The following is a 19,719-nucleotide window of genomic DNA, read 5'->3' on the forward strand; positions in this document are numbered from 1 at the left end:
TCATATGGTTCTCCAAGGAACCATATTTCTTTGTGTAGGCAATGACATTTAAGACCAACAGAGCCACTATTAATATATTTTCTTTCTAGAAATGTAATTTTCAATCATAATTAAAATTAGTATTTTTGTCCTGACTGGTGTGGCTCATTGAGTTCGGCAGCATCCTGCAAACTGAAAGGTCATTCATTGGTTTGATTCCTGGTCAGGGCACATGTCTGGGTTGCAGGCCAGGTGCCCAGTTGGGGGTGTGTAAGAGGCAACCAACTGACCAATGTTTTTCTCAAACACTGATGTTTCTCTCCCTCTCTTTCTGCCTCCCTTCCCCTCTGTCTAATAATAAATAAATAAAATCTTTAAAAAATTAGGATTTTAATGTCTCCATTTAGTAATATAGTATGTTCACCCTAATATTCATCAAGTAAATGAATGAATGCTTTTTAAAATTGACATTTGTTTTCTGTTGATAGATGAGAACAAGAGTACCTGGGAAGTGTCAGCACTTTCTCGGGCTGCCCAGAAAGGATTTAATAAAGTTTTGTTAAAGCATCTGAAAAGGACAAAGAACACTTTATCAGTAAGAAATCCCTTGCATTTTCTTTACCTTAAATAATGCAAAGATCAGATTCTAATGCTTGTGAATAGGAAAAATCTTCATTTAAAATGTTAGTCTTACATATAAAAAGGCAATATAGAAATAATTTCAGTATATTTTTAGCAATAATAATGTAGCTAAATTAACTGTTTGATTTATTGTCTTGATCTTGTTTTCCTATTTACTCTTTAAGTATAGTTAGTAGATAATAAAAAGTAATTAGTTCATATTCAGTAAACAATGGGAATTTTGATATTATGTAAGATTGATTTATTTACTGATTGGATATTAAGTATATAATTTTGTCAAGTGTAATTCATATCATTTTTTTCTGATAATTTGTTGACAGTATTTTTCAGACATGGCATATAATATAATTGGAAAAATGATGTAAATAGAAAAAATTGAATTAGTATAGGGAAAATAACTTAGTATAAAGTAAACATTAAAATTTGCAAAACTTAAAATTTTAAGAATTAAATTTATTGGGGTGACACTTTAATAAAATTATATAGATTTCAGGTGTAGAATTCTGTAATTACATCATCTGTATACTACATTTTGTGTTTACTACCCAAAGTTAAACAAACCTCTTTTCATCACCACATAATTGACTGTCTTTGCCTTTTGCTTCTTTCCCCACCTCTCTTTCCCTTTGGTATCCACCATGCTGTGTCTTTATCTGTGAGTTTTTGTTTATCTTGTTTGCTCATTTATTGTTTTCAGTTTTATATACCATATATGAGTGGATTCATATGGTTCTTGACTTTTTTCTGTCTTATTTATTTCACTTAGCATGATATTTTCAATGTCCATCCATGTCACAAATGACAGTATTTCATCCTTTATGGCTGAGTATTGTATATTGTCCATTGTATATATGTACCACATCTTTTTTATTTAATTCTCTTTTGAAGGACATTTCGGTTGTTTCCATGTATTTGCCACCATGAATAATGCTGCAATGAACATAGGAATGCACGTATCTTTACAAATAAATGTTTTCAAATTTTTCAGCCAGATACCCAGAAGAAGGCTTGCTGGGTCATATGGTAGTTCTGTTCTTAATTTTTTGAGGAACCTCCATACTGTTTTCAATAGTGACTATACATTCCCACCAGCAATGAATGAGGATTCCTTTTTCTCCACAACCTCTCCAACACTTGTTATTCCTTGTTATGTTGATGATAGCCATTCTAACAGGTATGAGGTGGTAGCTCACTGTAGTTTTGATTTACATTTCTCTAATAGTTAGTGAGGTTGAGCATATTTTCATATAATCTATTGGCCATTTGTATGTTGTCTTGAGAGAAGTATCTGTTCAGATTCTCTGCCCATTTTTTAATTGGATTGTTTTTTGGTGGTGGTGTTGAGTTGTATGAGTTCTTTATACATTTTAGATATTAACCCCTTATTAGAGGTATTGTTTGCAAATATCTTCTCCCATTTGTTCGTTGTCTTTTTGTTTTGTTGATGGTTTCTTTGTGCTCTGCAGAAGCTATTTATTTAGTTTGATATAATCTCATTCATTTATTTTTGCTTTTACTTTCCTTGCGTATGAGGGCAAATTCATAAAACCCTCTGTAAGACCAATGTCCACAAGTTTAGTACCTATGTTATCTTCTATGTATTAATAGTTTATTGTTCCGGCTATTATATTTATTTAGGGCTTTGATCCATTTTTAGTTATTTTTTGTGTATGGTGACAAATAGTCTAGTTTTATTCTTATGAAATGTGTTTTCCAGTTTTTCCAGCACTATTTATTGAAGAGGCTTTCTTTTCTTCATTGTATACTTTTGGCTCCTTTGCAAAAATTATTTGCCCATTTATGTGGGTTTATTTCTGGGCTCAGTTCTGTTTTGTTGGTCTGTTTTTCTGCTGATATTGTGCTATTTTGATAATTCTTACTTTGTACTATAAAAATTTGAAATATTGTTACTGTCTAGAACTGATCATGCAAATTCTAAGGTAAACTCTTCCCCCATTATATTTGATAGTTTTTTGGTTGAGAGACTGGAATGAAATTAGAAATGGTTGTCTAATTTTTTTAAAAGATTTTATTTATTTATTTTTAGAGAGGGAAGGGAGGGAGAAAGAAAGAGAGAGAGAAACATCAATGTGCGGCTGCTGGGGGCCATGGCCTGCAACCCAGGCATGTGCCCTTACTGGGAATCGAACCTGCGATGCTTTGGTTCACAGCTCTCGCTCAGTCCACTGAGCTGTGCCAGCCAGGTGGTTGTCTAATTTTTAAAAATTATTTTATTACATGCATGAAACAAGGTGTCAAAGTATTTGAGCCTGTTTTCAGTGTTGCAAATAAAATTTCTTTACAGATACATCACCTCTGTTCCCTAGGACAGCTTTTTTTAATTTCAATGTGCTACTTTTTACTCATTGACATTTGTACTGTGGTGTAATGATGGGTAACACTGTTGGCTCCTTAGCACTTTATTGAATCATGATTCTTGAGCACACATCCTTTTCATATTCTTTGTGATGAAATGGAGTTTGCCTAAACCAACCTGCTGCATAGTGAAGTGTGACAGTCGTCTTCAGAAAGAGCACTTGTGTGATGCTTTCTGTGAGCTTTCAAGTATGGTAGCCACTTTTTTTTTTCAAGAACATATTTATTTGAAAGAACAAATGACAGACATACTGGCTAAGTAGTATTTGGCAAATATTTTTTATGAATAAATAGTGAGCCTGTCACTTTAAAGAAAACATCTGAAAATATTTCTTGGCAATGATGAAATCTAAGCAGTTATATTTCGTGAAAGTTAAAATTAAAATTTTAAAGCTAGTGATGGAAAACTAGTAACCATCACTATGAGTTTGACAGCTCCTCAATACTTAAAACAGATTTTTCTGATGACATTGGTAGTAACATTACCAAGTGTGATTTTTTTGCATATATAATGAATTGTGTCGATATTTGGCAGATCTGAATAACCCAGTGAACCAGTGGCTTCAAATGATCAATATGTTATCAGACCATGCATGGATAAAAGAAATCCATTCAATGTGCAAGATAAACCAGTGAATTTTAATGTAATAGAGTATATAATATATATTGATAAAGTTTAAGATTTCTCACTGTAATTAATCTAAGAAACTACCACTTGCTTAGCGTTGGTGTACTATCAAATAATAATCACCAACTGAAGGAATATCAAAATACTATCACTTGCTTAGTTTCTGTGTACTATCAAAGAATAATCATCCAGTCATCTGAAAGGAATATCAAAATACTATTTGCTCCTTCTCTACCTTCCAACTGTAGCCCTAACAACAGGAGAACTGTCTTCTAGTGAGCCAGATAATAAAGCAATTAAAGAATTCCATTTTTCTAAGGTTTTTTGTTTGTTTATTTGGAAAATACAGGGTGGTGCAAAAAGTAGGTTTACAGTTGTTCCTATGGATATAACACATTAGTTAATGAATAATAATACAAGAATAAATTTTGGGTTTTGCATACTCACAACTGTAAACCTACTTTTGCTGCATCCTGTATAGTTATTTTTCCTAATATTATTTCACTTGTTAACACGTAATGGGTTTAGTTTTTTTAAATAAAATAATTATTTGAATTTATCAACATTTATCTAATATATTTATCATATTTCTCAATATTTATCTAATATGATAAATGTACTTATCTAGTATGATCTATATAGTAGAGCATACATTTTAGATAGATAGTAGATCTATCTATATGGTAAATACATTTATCATATTTATGATAAATTATAATTTATATGTACTAATATTTATCTATTTATCTACTATATAGATCATACTAGATAAATATTGATATATATGACCAATATTGAAGCTCTTTTGTGGAATCCTTAGTATCAAATTTTAGGAGTATGAAGGGTTCTGTGAAAACTTTGGACTAGGAAATGGACATTTAACTGCAAAGTTGGAAGAGATGTGACTTTATGAATTTGCAATAAAATTAACAGCAGTTCTGTTATATGATGAACCATTGGGAGACATTAACATAGAGAAGTTTTCAAAATAGTTTTTCTCTTCTCTTGTAATTCTCTTTGTCAACTCGATTATCATCACATGTAATACAATTATTCAATTGCAGAATGAAGCACTGTCCTTAGAAGAAATAAGGATTAGAGTAGTACAAATACTTGGCACTCTAGGAGGAAAAGTAAGCAAAAATCTTATAACAGGTAAATAAACTTTCCTTTAAAATAAGTAAACCTCTATAGATATATTTGTGCTTTAATTTAGATTTATGTAGATCCTTATATATTCGGATATTTGCTCCTATATGTGATTTACATATTTTCAAATAGGATTACAAAGAATAATTGCCTAATGAATTGCTTTGATTGTACCCAAGCAATCTGTTTATTCAGTATACTACTAGGGAAAATGTCTTAGTTTGAAATGTTAAAACATATTTTTTGTTTTAAAACAGAACCTATTTTGGCATGATTTTCTATATTAAACATGTGTCAGAAATTCAAAGTCAAGATTTTTTAAACCTGGTATTTTTAATAGTTGGATATTTGGAGTGTTTTTTTTGTGAAAATTAACATTTTTCTTTAGTAAGAATTCATCTTTAGTTTTACTTTTGGGATTTTATATTTAGTATACTAGTGACTTTTGGTTATTTTAAGAAGTTACAGTCTATGTTGGGAAAATAGTGTCATAAAGAGATTTTTAATAAGAATATTGTTTATCATTTTTCCACAGACTACCTTAAGTCTTTGCTGAAATTGAAAATTCAACATCCCACACTGTTAGACTTATTTAAAAATAATATTACTTCAAATTAAATTCAAAAAGAGTATATAACAGTGATTTCTAATGTAGTTACATGTGTGAAATAACCAAAAAAAGGAATGATGAATAAAGTGCTCAACTTAAAAGTATAACAAAGTACTGTGGTTTCACTAATGAAATGGTATTAGAATGATTTTGAATGAAAAAAACGCTCTTCTTAATCTTTTTTAACAGCTGCATCCTCAGATGAAATGATGAAGAAATACGTAGCATGGGATAGAGAAAAAAGACTCAGTTTTGCAGTACCATTTAAAGACATGAAGCCTGTCATTTACCTGGATATATTCTTGCCTCGGGTTACAGAACTAGCTCTTTCAGCTAGTGACCGACAAACTAAGGTACTTGTGTTTTTCATTTTGCTCATTATATAGAGTCTTGTTATTAAGACATATTTTTGTTAGGAAATTAATAATATATTTCAGCCATTCCACTATTATTAATTATATATTTCCTGTAGTATAATAATTACAAAACTACTTAATTATCAGAAGTAAATGTCATTGATAAATGCAACTTAAACATAAATCGTCTTACTAGGTGATGACCTGGCAAAACATTAGTATACCAAAAACTTTATATTAGAAAGTGCAGTGCAAAGGGCATTTAAAAGTGATTTTCCAGTCTGTGCTTGATTATTTTCTCAACCAAGGAGACTAGAAACATATAATTTCAGGTTTTTCTTTTAATTTGTAAATTTTCAGAATGCTTCAAATATTCATTGAAGTAGCCATAATTGAAAATGTGCTAACAAATAAAGCAAAGTTCTGCAATATGGGAGCATTGAAATATATTTCTTATGAATGTATTAATCTCAATATCTGAAGCTTCTAAATTTCAGTGAACTCAAGTAAAGATTGAAGTGAATAGAAAAGCATTAATTTTATACAAGAAGTGGTTCTTCCAGTTAATTTGTGTTTGGATATGATAGTTGTTTTTTAAAGGGCTTAAACTGAGTATTATTTCAAAATGTTCTTCTCTTGTTAACTTGAAAAATTAAACTTTTTTGAACTCCTGGCCTATTTTAGGTTGCAGCTTGTGAACTTTTACACAGCATGGTTATGTTTATGTTGGGAAAAGCCACTCAAATACCTGAAGGTGGTCAGGGTTCCCCACCCATGTACCAACTCTATAAGCGAACTTTTCCTGTGCTACTTCAACTTGCATGTGATGTAGATCAAGTAAGTGATTGATTTTGAATCTGAAACAGTTGCAAAAATTTTTTTAAGTTCTTTCTAGTTCAGTGAACATTAGATTTTGCTTCACATTAGAATCACCAAGGGATCTTTTTAAAAAGTGCTGCTGCCTGGTTGCTACCCCAGACTCAGATTTAATCCCTCAGGAATTTGATCTGGGGATCCTGGCTTTTAAAGGTTGTCCTGGTGGTTTTTCACATGCCACAAATTTTGGGAATCGCTGTTCTGGTTAGGGTTGAGTCTAGGCATCTAAAGCTGAATTAACCATTGCCCCTCACATGTAGGAACTCACACAGTAGTCATGAAAGAGATTGGAAATGTTGGCAAATGGCCTGTTCCTGGACAAATTCTTACTGATGTCATGAAGCAGAAAACAGTGGAATTCTCAGTTTACTTTATTAAGCTCGCATAACTCTGATATCAGGGTACACAGATAAAAAAGAAAATGAAAAACTCATAAATGGAAAAATCTTCAATATGTATATGAATGAATACAATCCAGCAGTATTGAGTTGCACCATGATTAAACAGGATTTTTGGTTAGAACTGGAAATTTACCACAGAAAGGATTTCAGAAGCATTGCCCTTCTCTGTAGAAGCCCAAAGGGCATTTGTTAGCTCCTGGTAAACTAGGGATAGTTCACTATTAATCTTAATATGATAAAGAATGTCTACCTGAACGTCACAAATCACTCCCAGTCCTGAAGCACCAGTGCTGCCTTCTACTTTGGCTTGGACAGAGCCTTTGGTGAACAGTGATGTGACCTATTTATAGGTGCCTCCAGCACCTGCAGGAGCAGCGCCTATGGCTTGGAGTTGTTGGTTGCTCAGTATAGCTTCACTTACACTGAGTTATTTACAGTGGTCACTGTCTGGGCTTCTCAACTCAGGCTGTGAGTTTCCTGAGGGTAGGGACATTAGAAAGGAAGGAGAAAAGATTATTATTTGTAATACAGTTTTTTAACATTCTGGAAATCTCAAGGGTATTAACTGATAAACTCTAAGCATTAATAAAGCTGGAAGCTGATAAATTCTTGTATATCATCATATGTGTCATATATTACTATTGACCACTTGAAAAATATATTTACAACATCCCATTCATAATAGATTTTACACACACGCACATGCACGAGGTCTGTCCGGAAAAAGTCCAGCCATTGTTAGTAGAACAAGAATGGTTTGTGCAACACCTATGTAACCTGGCAACCAAGGAGAATGGACTGGAATGCACATGCGTGAGCAATGATGACTTCATTGTACTAGTCAGTGGGGGCAGTAGACACTGTTGAGTGAGCATGGGTATGAGCAGCCATCATATTCAAAATGACTGAGCGAGTAGAGCAACAAATCTGCATAAAATTTTGTGTTAAGCTCAAACATTCCTCTATAGAAACTGTTCAGATGATTTAGAAGGTCACAGCTATGGGCAGCTGGTGATTGATAGCTTCATCATGACCAGGTGCCTGCTCATGCATCATGTCTCCTACAGAGGTTTTTGGCAAAACATCAAATCACCCAGATGACTCAACCCCCCTGCAGTCCAGATTTGGCACCCTGTGACTGCTGGCTTTTCCCAAAACTGAAGTCACCTTTGATAGGAAAGAGATTTCAGACCATTGATAAGATTCAGGAAGATACAGCAGGGTACCTGATGGGGATTGGGAGAACTGTATGAGGTAGTACCAAGGTGCCAACTTTGAAGGGGACTGAGGTGTCATTGTCCTAAGTACAATGTTTCTTGTATCTTGTATCTTCTTCAGTAAGTGTCTCTATTTTTCATGTTACATGGTTGGGTACCTTCTGGACAAACCTCATATATCTCTCTCTCTATCTATCTATATCTATATCTATATCTATCTATCTATAGATAGATTGTCCTTTCATAAAGTTTGTATAGGGAGATTTTCCTATGAGATATTGAAGGCAAATATATAGAATATGCTAATATAGTGATAATTTGACTTTACAAATGTTTAAAACTAGCAAATAGCATAAAACCCACAATTTTAACACACATATTGTGGGAAGAATGTTTTTGCTATATTCTACTGAAGATACAAGATCTAAAAATAGGCAATGGATAAAAAACAAAAATAGATAGCCTATAAAGAAATATATATGGCCAATGAACTATTTAAAAACATTTAACTTTTTTAGTAAAAAAAAAAGAAATTAAAATGATAATGTTTTCAACTTTTGTCAAGTATTTTAAAAGTTGACAGTGTTGATATTGCCAAGCACGTAGGGAAAGGGCCCTGTGAATTCTGGCTGGTGAGAGTGTAGGTTTGCATGCACTCTATGCAGACAGAGCATAAGGTCACTGAGTTGGGAAATGAAACCCTCCTGGATTTCTAGGGCTGCTGTAGGAGCCCTAGTCTTGGGAGATGCAGAAATGTATAACGTTTAAATACAGGGAATGTTTCCCTTCACTTTCACTACAGACATTTCACTCTTCATATATAATGAGGGTTAGATTTGTCTAGGAAAGTGCTCTGATCCAAAAGGATAATAAAATTCCTCTCTCCCAAGATGCTCACATGGTCACATCAGACTAGGCCACTTAAGTTAACTCCCAAGGTTCCAGAAAGATAAGCACTGTTTCCTTGGGTGTTTCCTTTTTGAAGGGAGTGGCCCAGGTCTGGAGACACTTTGGATAGTAAAAGCCAGGCTCTCTGGCCCCTAGAGAGACTTTGTTTACATTCTGGAAGTTTAAAGTGAGAACTCAGGATCTTTTCCATCTTATCTCCAAGGAGTAAGGATTTTTCTTCTTCCTTTGGGCGGTATTGGGAGAGGCAGGTGTCTTCTCCAAAGATACAGATTTTGAAGTGCAGCTTTCTTTTTGTCTCTGCAGGTATGTGAATTTGAGTATAGGGAATCATGCACTCATTATTTACTTTTTAGTTAAATAATGATAATGTCTCTGATCCATAATGCCTCAAGGGCATGTTCAAGATCAAATTAATAAAGATGAATATTTTTTAAAAATCTACCCTAAATTGCCCTTTTACTTAGAAGAACAATGAGTTAGTTGTAGTATGTATATTTTTCCTTGTTGAACTTCTAGGGAGGAGAAAATGGGAAGAATCTGCTCATTATACTGTAGAATTTAACTAGAAAAGGAAACTAATAAAACCATGTTAGTATTATCACTTAATTTGGCCTCTGCCATATATGAAACTCTTTTCCAATATAAAATTACTTTAATGTGAAGAAAATAAACTCTAGTATTTTTTTCTTCAGGTGACAAGACAACTATATGAGCCACTAGTTATGCAACTGATTCACTGGTTCACTAACAATAAGAAATTTGAAAGTCAGGATACTGTTGCCTTACTAGAAACGATATTGGTGAGTAATGGCTGATTCTTTTCCTGCTACTCCAATTGACTAGCTATATTTTAATGTATATTTAGTTCTTTTCACAAAGTTACCAGTCAAGATACCAAAATAATAACATTTAGCTGGATCATATTATCTTTTTTCTTTTGTTTTGGAGAACTGGTGAAATGGCATTTTAATAATCAGGATACCGTATTTATTTGCTTAAGTGATACTTTTAAACCTCTGCAAGCAAATATTCACATTTTACTTGTTTTCTGATTTTTGGGAGAATGGTTATAAATTTGATAAACTTCATCTATGTTAAGGCTGTGGTTGGGGGTTGAGGGTGGAAGGAGTAAAAATGTTCTTTCATCAGAATTGTAGTACCCTTCTTTCAAAAAATATCTATAGTACAATAATTCACTTTAGAGTAAAAGGATTTTTTGAGCTTATCCAGTTTTCTCCTGCATTCAGATTCAACAACTAAAGGAACTTTAGAAACAGCAGTTCACCATTTACTTAAAACTATCCTGAGACTATAGAGGTGGAATATTAAGATTTGATCACAGGTGCATTAAAGGTAGAAAAAATGAGGTCATCTAAAGCCCGTAGCGTCTTTTGACATTTTATTATAATTTCTGAACTCATACAAATAACTTTAAATTTGACTCACTAAATGTCATTTATTTGATTTTCCCTATCATCTTAGCTTATAGTTTTTATTTTACCATGTGTTGACTTGGAATGAAAAGCCGGTTAAACATATAGTAAATTCATCCAAACAATGTCCTTCACTTCCATGTTTTCGCAAATTGATTCCAGTTTGAATCTGTGTGTTACTTTCTGTTTAGTTTTAGATAAGCCAGAGGAAATAGGGAATTTAACAAGGGCATCTAGACAGAGAATAAAGGCATTAGGTGGTTGGTGAGTTTGTGAGGAATTAGGTGTTTTGAGTTTTGCTTGCATTGGAACATTGTGCAAGGTGGGGCTGGGAAGGTATATTGGGGCAAAATAGCAGAACATTGTAGATAGGGTGAACATACATTCTAGTTTGTCCAGGACAGTCCTGGTTATGCCTGTTGTGTATGTAATTATTGATAGTACTTCTTTCACTCTTGAGGTGACCCTTATTGGATGGATGCCATGTTGTAGGGAGTGGGGAGTTACTGTACACTTTTATTTGGATAGTGACATAATTATACCTATGGTTTATTTCTCTGTGGTATCTACCAGTGAATCCTGCCTATAATAAACACATTGAATTATTTTTTAAAGTTTAAAGCAACTTTGTAACAAGCCCACTACTGAAAATAACAGAATAATGAATGCATAAACTGTTATATTCATACTACACTGCAATATTAAAAATGAACTGGTGACACATGTAATATCTGGATGAGTCTAAAAAACATTAAGTTGAATAAAAGAAGCCAGACACAAAAGAGTAGGTACAGAGTGACCCCATTTACATAAGTTCAGTATAGACTACCTTTTACTTAGAAATTACCACTCTGACTTTATTATCATAGATTAGCTTTGTGTATATTAAACTTCATGTAAGCATATTAAATTAAATTTAATTTCTGGCTAATTTGCATTCATATTGATTTATTCTAATGTTTCTATTCTGAAGTTTTAATTTTAGCTATTTTTTCCTCTTTTGAACCTTGAAATTAGCTTAAGTAAGGGCTTCAGAAAGAAACCAGGTAAGATAATGATAATATAAAATGAGACACTTGAGGAAAGAAAAGATAAAGGAGGAAATGTAAAGTCAGCAATACAGCACTCCAGTGAAAGAGCATGTCTTCTATTAAGAACTGTTTCTTTCCTAATGTGAACACGTACACTGTATACTTCTGCTCTGAGAAGCGGTAAATAACACCTCTTCACATTTTCATAGATTACTACCTTCTTGGATTCTAATCAACACTGTAATCAAAGATTTTGCATGTAGCAAATATCTGGGGGTATTAGGCAGAAAGTACTCCCTTATTTCAGTATTCAGTGTACTTTTTCAAGTTAAACTTTTTCTCTATAGATCTGAGAGGAAATAATACCTATGGGAAACAAAAAGCATTCAAATTTCCTTAGGTGTTTTTTTCAGGTATTTAGAGATTGTGCCTTTATGGAGACTGCCCTTATAGAAAGTTATGTTTTCAAAACCACATCTCCATGTGATTTTTCTTTATGTAGCAGTACAATTTCTTTGGAACTGTCAAGGGTCTATTCTCTTTAACCTCAATAAATAAAGCATCTCAGATACTATTATAAGGTCAAATCAACAAAAATTTCTAGGATGCAGTCATTGTGTTGCTTCAGGGAAAGGGAAGACTGCTTTGTTGTTGTTACTTATTGAAGTATTCCCTTTTTTAATGGATTTTTCAGTCTGGATTTTTAAAAAGAAAGTGTTGTTATGTCAAAAGGAAATTATTAGAATTTAGATTCTAGACATATTGGTATTACTGGAGTTTATTTTTTCTTGAATAGTGCTATACATTTTTATAATATATTCTAATTATGCTCAGAGACTCACCAGGGTATTCAGTTGTTATTTTATGCTTTGTTTTAGGATGGAATTGTGGACCCCATTGACAGTACTTTGAGAGACTTTTGTGGTCGGTGTATTCAAGAATTCCTCAAATGGTCCATTAAGCAGACAACACCACAGCAGCAGGAGAAAAGTTCAGTAAACACCAAATCACTTTTTAAGCGACTGTATAGCTTTGCACTTCACCCCAATGCTTTCAAGAGGCTAGGAGCATCACTTGCTTTTAATAATATCTACAAGGAATTCAGGTAAGTAAGCCACATGACAGGAGAGAGTGTAAAACAATTTCTTCAAATTACCTGTATTGATTTGGAAAAGTTACTTGGTGTTTTTGTGTTCATGTATTCATATATCAAGTATTTAGTAAGTGCATGCTGGATGCAATACTGTTTTCTGGGGATTAAAACAATAATAAAATGTAGTTTGTAGTCATGAAGCGCAAACTGCTGAGAAATGCGTACAAACATAATACCACAGTAGTCTTAAATAAAACAAAAGATATCCTACAGTATGAGTATGGTTTTGGAGCACCAGAACCAAGTATCTAACACAGTGTGAGTAAGTTAGGGAAGGCTTCCTATAGCATTTGTACTTGAGATGAGACTAAGGGAAAAATGAAAACCAGCTAGAGCATTTCAGATATGAAATATAATAGTAAATAAGAAGATAAAGACATTTTATATTTGTGCAGACAATGGAGTTTGAAGCTTGGAAGGGAACATAGTGAGGCCAACCAGGAGCCTTTATCTGTTGAATAAAGAAACACAGGTTACTTTTAGTGATGACAAGTCTAGAGTATGGGAACAGGGAGTGGCGTGGTTAGATTTCCTACTAAATTCACCTGCTGATAGCTGTATGGATTGTGAATCTGAGTGGGCAAGACTGAGAGCCAATGAAGGTACTGCTGTAAAAGACCAAGAAAAGATAATTAGTCCTTGACCTAAAGTGATAGTTGTATTTTAATTATTTATTCATTCAATTAGCTTATTAACATTTCTATTTCATAATTTATCATTATAGTTTATAATTTATATTTAACTTATTAAAATATTATATGCCATATATGACAAAGCCTCAGCTAATAACATACTCAGTGGCAAAAAACCTGAAAGCTTTACCTCTAAGATTTGGAACAGACAAGGATAACCACTTTCACCACTGTTATTGAACATAGTACTGCAAGTCCTATCCAGATCAATCAGGTAACAGGAACAAATAAAAGGCATCCAAATAGGGAATGAAGTAAAATTGTTATTTTTGTAGATGACACAATTCTTTTTTTTTTTAAGATTTTATTTATTTTTAGAGAGGGAAGGGAGGGAGGAAGAGAGACAGAGAGAAACATGAATGTGTGGTTGCTGGGGGCCGTGGCCTGCAACCCAGGCATGTGCCCTGACTGGGAATCGAACCTGCGATGCTTTGGTTCTCAGCCCGCGCTCAATCCACTGAGCTACGCCAGCCAGGGCGACACAATTCTTTATAAAGTAAACCCCAAGGCCACCAAAAAAGTATTACAAACAGTAAATAAATGTAGTGAATTTGAAGGATACAAAAATCAATGTACAAAAATCTGTTGTGTTCCAGTATACCAACAATGAAATTTCAGAAAAAAATTCCATTTGCAACTGCAACAAAAAGAATGAAATACCTAGGAATAGATTTAACGAAGGATATGAAAAACCTATACACTGAGAACTACGAGACATTGCTGAAAAAATTGAGGAAGACACAGAAAGAAATGGAAAGATATCCATGTTCATGGAATGAAAGAATTAACATAGTTAAAATGGCCATATTACCCAAAGCAATATACCGATTTAATACAATCCCCATCAAAATCCAAATGACATTTTTCAAGGATATAGTACAAAAAAATCATCAAATTTGTATGGAACAACCAAAGATCCTAAATAGCTAAAACAGTCCTGAAAAAAAAAGAACAAAGCTGGATATATCATACTCCCTGACTTAAAGTTATACTACAAAGCTATTACCATCGCTTTTATTACCACTCAAAACAGTATAGCCCTCACTGGTGTGGCTTAATGAATTGAGCACTGGACTGTGAAGCAAAACAGTATGTTTTAGTGGGAAAACAGGCACATAGACCAATGGGACAAAATTAGGAGCCCAGAAATAAACACACATATATGGGTAACTACTTTTCAACAAAGGAGCCAAAAATATATGGTGGAGAAAAGAAAGCCTATTCAATAAATGGTGCTGGGGAAATTGATAAGGCACATGCAAAAGAATGAAAATTGCATGTTGACACTGTACACAAAAATTAACTCAAAATGGATCAATGACCCAAATATAAGATCTGAAGCAACAAAATACATAGAAGAAAACATAGGCACTAATCTTACAGACCTTAGTCTCAAGGATTTTATGAATTTGATCTCAATTGCAAGGGAAGTAAAAGCCAAAATAAGTGAATGACACTACATCAAAATAAAAGGTTTTGGACAGCAACAGAAAACTACAAAGAAACACAACCAGCCAAATGACAGAAGATACTTGCAAATAATATCTTTGATAAGGTGCTGATATCCAAAATACTATATTAAGAACTAATAGAACTCAACAACAAAAAAAGAAATAATCTAATTAAAAATTGGTTGAGGACCAAAACAGGCACTTCTCCCAAGGGACATACAGATGGCCAACAAATATATAAAAAGATGCTCAACATCATTAGTATAAGAAATGCAAAATCAAAACCATAATGAGATACACCTCATACCTGTTAGAATGAATATAATCAACAAAACAAGAAATAAAAAGTGTTGGAAGGGCTGTGGAGAAAAAGGAAACCTCATACTCTGCCAGAAACGTAAATTGGTGCTGCCACTATGGAAAACAATATGGAGGTTTTTCAGAAAGTTAAGAATAGAGCTACCATATAACCCAGAAGTCCCTCTTCTGGATATCTACCTGAAAAATTTGCAACATTTATTTGAACAAAAACATGTACCTCTTTGTTCATTGTAGCATTGTTCAGGGTAGCTAAGATACAGAAACAACCTAAGCATCCTTCGATGGGTGATTGGATAAAAAAGATGTAGTACATATATACAGTGGAATACTACTCAGTCATAAGAAAAATGGACTACTGCCATTTACAACAACATCAATGGATCTTGAGAGTACCATGCTAAGGGACATGAGTCAGATGGAAAAGAAAAAGAACCATATGATTTCAATCATATGTGGGATATAAAACAGAAAGCAACAAATGATCAAACAAACTCAGATATAGGCAACCATATTATAGTTACCAGAAGGGAAGGAGGTCAAATATACGGTTATGGGACCCAGCTGGGTTGTTCAGTTGTAGTATTTTCTAGTATACCAAATTGTTGCAGGTTCGATTCCCAGTCAGGGCATATACTTAGGTTGTGGTCTGATTCCTGTTTGGAGTCCTATGGAAGGCAATCAATCAGTGTTTTCTCCCACATCAATGTTTTTTTTTCTCTCTCTCTGTAAAAAATAAAAAATCAATGAACATACCTCAGGTGAGGAATATATGTATGTTTTACATATATATATATATGTATTACAGAATTACATACTTCAAAATTATATAATGATATTAACCACTGTTACTGAAATAAATTTAATAAAAATATTTAAAATATGTGCCAAAGACTGCTGACTTAAAAATGTAGCCCATCATGAAGCTTGCATTTAAGAAAGAGATAATTGGACTGCTGGCCAACATGGAGGCACAGGTAGATACACTTGGCCTCTTCACACAACCAAAAGAATGACAACAACAAATTTAAAAACAGAAAACAACCAAAACTGCCAGAAAACTGAACTGTATAGAAGTCTGACAACCAAGGAGTTAAAGAAGAAACATTCATCCAGACTGGTAGGAGGGGCAGAGATAGGCAGCCAGGGTGCTGATATCCAAAATACTATACTTTGGAAGAGAATGTGTGGCAAGGCAGCAGCTGGAGAACTGGGTGGGTAAGGCAGTGGCTGGCAGTCCCACACTTGCATGTGGATAAGCCAGGAGGAACAGCTAGGGAGTGAGACAGACCGCACAACCCAGGGTTCCAATGTGGGGAAATTAAGCCTCAAAACCTGTGGCTGTAAAAACTTCCGGGGCTTGCAGCGGTGGGAAAAACTCCCAGCCTCACAGGAGTTTGTTGGAGAGACCACAGGCTCCTAGAATATACACAAACCCACCCACCCAGGAATCAGCACCAGAAGGGCCCAGTTTACTTGTGGGTAGCAGTAGAAGTGACTGAAAGCTGACCAGAGCCAAGCAAGTGGCACTCTTCCCTCTCTGACTCCTCCCCCACATATAGCACCACAATGCAGCCCTGGCAAATACCTAAGGCTCTGCCCTTTGGTACATAACAAGTGTGCCAATATAAGAAATGTGGCCCAAATGGAAGTACAGATCAAAACTCCAAAAATGACGAAGCACTGAAGAGAAAGCCAACCTATCAGATGAGGAGTTCAAAATACTGGTAATCAGGATGCTCACAGAAATGGTTGAGTATGGTTGCAATATAGAGTAAAATGTGAAGGCTATGAAAAGTGAAATAAAGGAAAATGTACAGGGAACCAACAGTGACAGGAAGGTAACTGGGACTCACATCAGCAGTTTGGAGCAGAAGGAGGAAATAAACATTCAAACAAAAAAGAATGAAGAAACAAGAATTCAAAACAATGAGGTGAGGCATAGGAACCTCCAGGACATCTTTAAATGTTCCAACATTTGAATCATAGGGGTGCCAGAGGAGAAGAGGAAGAGCAAGAAATTGAAACTTATTGAAAAAGTAATGAAGGAGAACTTCTCTGATCTGGCAAAGGAAATAGACTTTCAGGAAGTCCAGGAAGCTCAGACCGTCCCCAAAAAGTTGGACCCAAGGAAGCACACACCCAAGGCACATCATAATTACATTACCCAAGATTAAAGATAAGGAGAGAATCTTAAAAACAGCAAGAGAAAAGGAGACAGTTACCTAAAAAGGAGTTCCCATAAGACTATCAGCTGATTTATCAAAAGAAGCCTTACTGGCAAGAAGGGGCTGGAAAGAAGTAATTGAAGTCATGAAAGGCAAGGACCTACATCCAAGATTACTCTATCCAGTAAAGCTGTCATTCAGAAGGGAGGGGCAGGTAAAGTGCTTCCCAGAAAAAGTCAAAGGAGTTCATCATCACCAAGTCCTTGTTATATGAAATGTTAAAGAGACTTATCTAAGAAAAAGAAGAAGATCAAAACTCTGAACAGTAAAATGACAACAAAAACAACTATCAACAACTGAACCTAAAAAAACCCACAAAAATAAACTAAGCAAACAGCTACAGGAGCAGGAATCACAGAATTGGAGAGCACATGAAGGATTACCAGCAGGGAGTGGGTGGTGGGAGAGTGGAGGAAAAGGTACAGGGAATAAGAAACATAATTGGTGGGTACAAAATAGACAGCGGGAGGTTAAAAATACTATAGGAAATCGTGAAGGGGAAGAACTTACATGTATGAGCCATGGACATGAACTAAGGGGGGTGGAATGCTGGTGGGAGAGGGGCACAGGGCAGAGGTAGATAAAGGGCAGAAGAAAATGGGACAACTGTAATGGCATAATCAACAAAATATACTTGAAGGAAAGAGGATATATGCACTCCCATGTTTATTTCAGCATTAGTTACAATAGCCAAGACATGGAAACATAAGTGTGTACTGGTGGATGAATGGCTAAAGATATGTCTCATATATACACAATGTATACTCAGGTATAAAGAAAAAGGATATGCCATTTGAGACAACGTGGATCAGCCTTGATGTCATTATGCTAAGTCAAATAAGTCAAGGAGAGAAAGACAAATACTGATAATATTATTTATATGTGTAATCTTTAAAAAAATGTGATAGATACAGAGAACAAATTGGTGGTAGCTAGGGGCAGCAAGAGGGAATGGGTGAAATGGGTAAAGGAGTGCAAAGGTAGAAGTTTCTAGCTATAAATAAGTTATAGGGAGGCAATGTATAGCATTGTGACTGTAGTTAATAATACTGCATTGCATATTTGAAAATTGCTAAGAGAATAGATCTTAAAAGTTCTCATCACAAGAAAACATTTGTAACTATGTGGTGTCAGATACTAAGTTGATTGATGATCATTTTGTTATATACAAAAATCAAATTAGTATGCAGTATACCTGAAACTACTATAATGTTATGTATCAATTACACTTCTTTTAAAATTCTTAATATGGAGTAATAATAACAAAAGATGTTTTTGCTTACTAACGAATTGATATAGAATACTGTTAATATTTTAGAACCTCCCCTGCCATAAGTTACTCATTATCCTGAAATTTATGTTAACTTACTCTCTTGCTCTTCTTTTCTGTTTCATTGTTTTTGTATGTACCCTAACGTCTATAGGTTTGTTTTGGAAAGCAGTAAGCATAGACACAACTGTAAGCATGTGGTAGTGTTTTCACTGTTAGGTGATGGATCCCAGGACATTCTCTACCAAATGGAAACTGGCATCAGCTTTTCTGAGAAATTTCAGGGGCCTGTTGCAAGGAATTACAGTACATTGACAAGGTCCATCATTAATTCTGGGAAGCAGAGCTGTCCAGAAATGTTGTGAAGTAGACCAGCAACTGATACCTGGGAGAAATATCATCACAGGATGTGGACCACCCTTTAATTCTACTTTTCAGTTCTTAGTGTCCTACCCCTGTCTGTCAGGAGCAGGTCACAGCACCATTCTTTTGTGGGATAAAATAGCACTGTCAGCTGATGGGGGCTGAACATGGACAGGAGAAAACTTCCAAGTACATGGCTATCATAGGGCTGCTGGTGGGCCAGATTCCCAAAAAGAAGAATTTGAATTAAGCTCACCTGGCCATTCTGTCCAGATCAAAAAACCCATACTATGGTATCTTCATGCAGATAGCTGTCAAGTCTCTTTTTTGGGTTCCTGCTTAACTTTCTTGTCTGAATCTCCTTGACAATTTTCTTAGGTGTTCTCTTTCTTCCTTTCCTTGTTTGGTCTTCTGTTTCCTTTTCTCTGGCTTGTTGGACTGCATTTTAAGTGTCTCTTTGAGAAAAGATCTGAGACATCAATATTTTGAGATCTTACTAGTTTTGTTTCCTTTTTGCATGATAATGAACTGTTTTGTACACCTTTGGGGAGACCAGTTTTAGAGTATCATTTTGTCATGTTATTTCTCAACCTACCTACTTTAACTGGTTTTGGTGTCTAAGATAAAAACACTTGTG

General features: G+C 34.6%; 1 protein-coding gene across 2 annotated transcripts in view; it reads left to right on the plus strand.

Annotated features, from left to right (window-relative positions):
- Window positions 1-19,719, plus strand: part of LOC114501989 (DNA-dependent protein kinase catalytic subunit) — a 189,287-nt gene that overhangs the window by 31,263 nt on the left and 138,305 nt on the right. Inside the window, exons 13-18 of one of the 2 annotated variants that reach the window (XM_036031017.1) lie at window positions 468-574; window positions 4,690-4,780; window positions 5,574-5,737; window positions 6,425-6,577; window positions 9,836-9,943; window positions 12,486-12,712. In XM_036031017.1, the coding sequence (XP_035886910.1) occupies window positions 468-574; window positions 4,690-4,780; window positions 5,574-5,737; window positions 6,425-6,577; window positions 9,836-9,943; window positions 12,486-12,712 (850 nt within the window). Of the gene's footprint in view, window positions 1-467; window positions 575-4,689; window positions 4,781-5,573; window positions 5,738-6,424; window positions 6,578-9,835; window positions 9,944-12,485; window positions 12,713-19,719 lie in introns of those variants that run through there. The other variant, XM_036031018.1, reaches the window with a different exon arrangement.

Source organism: Phyllostomus discolor, chromosome 7, assembly GCF_004126475.2.
Source record: "Phyllostomus discolor isolate MPI-MPIP mPhyDis1 chromosome 7, mPhyDis1.pri.v3, whole genome shotgun sequence".
Lineage (NCBI taxonomy): Eukaryota > Metazoa > Chordata > Mammalia > Chiroptera > Phyllostomidae > Phyllostomus > Phyllostomus discolor.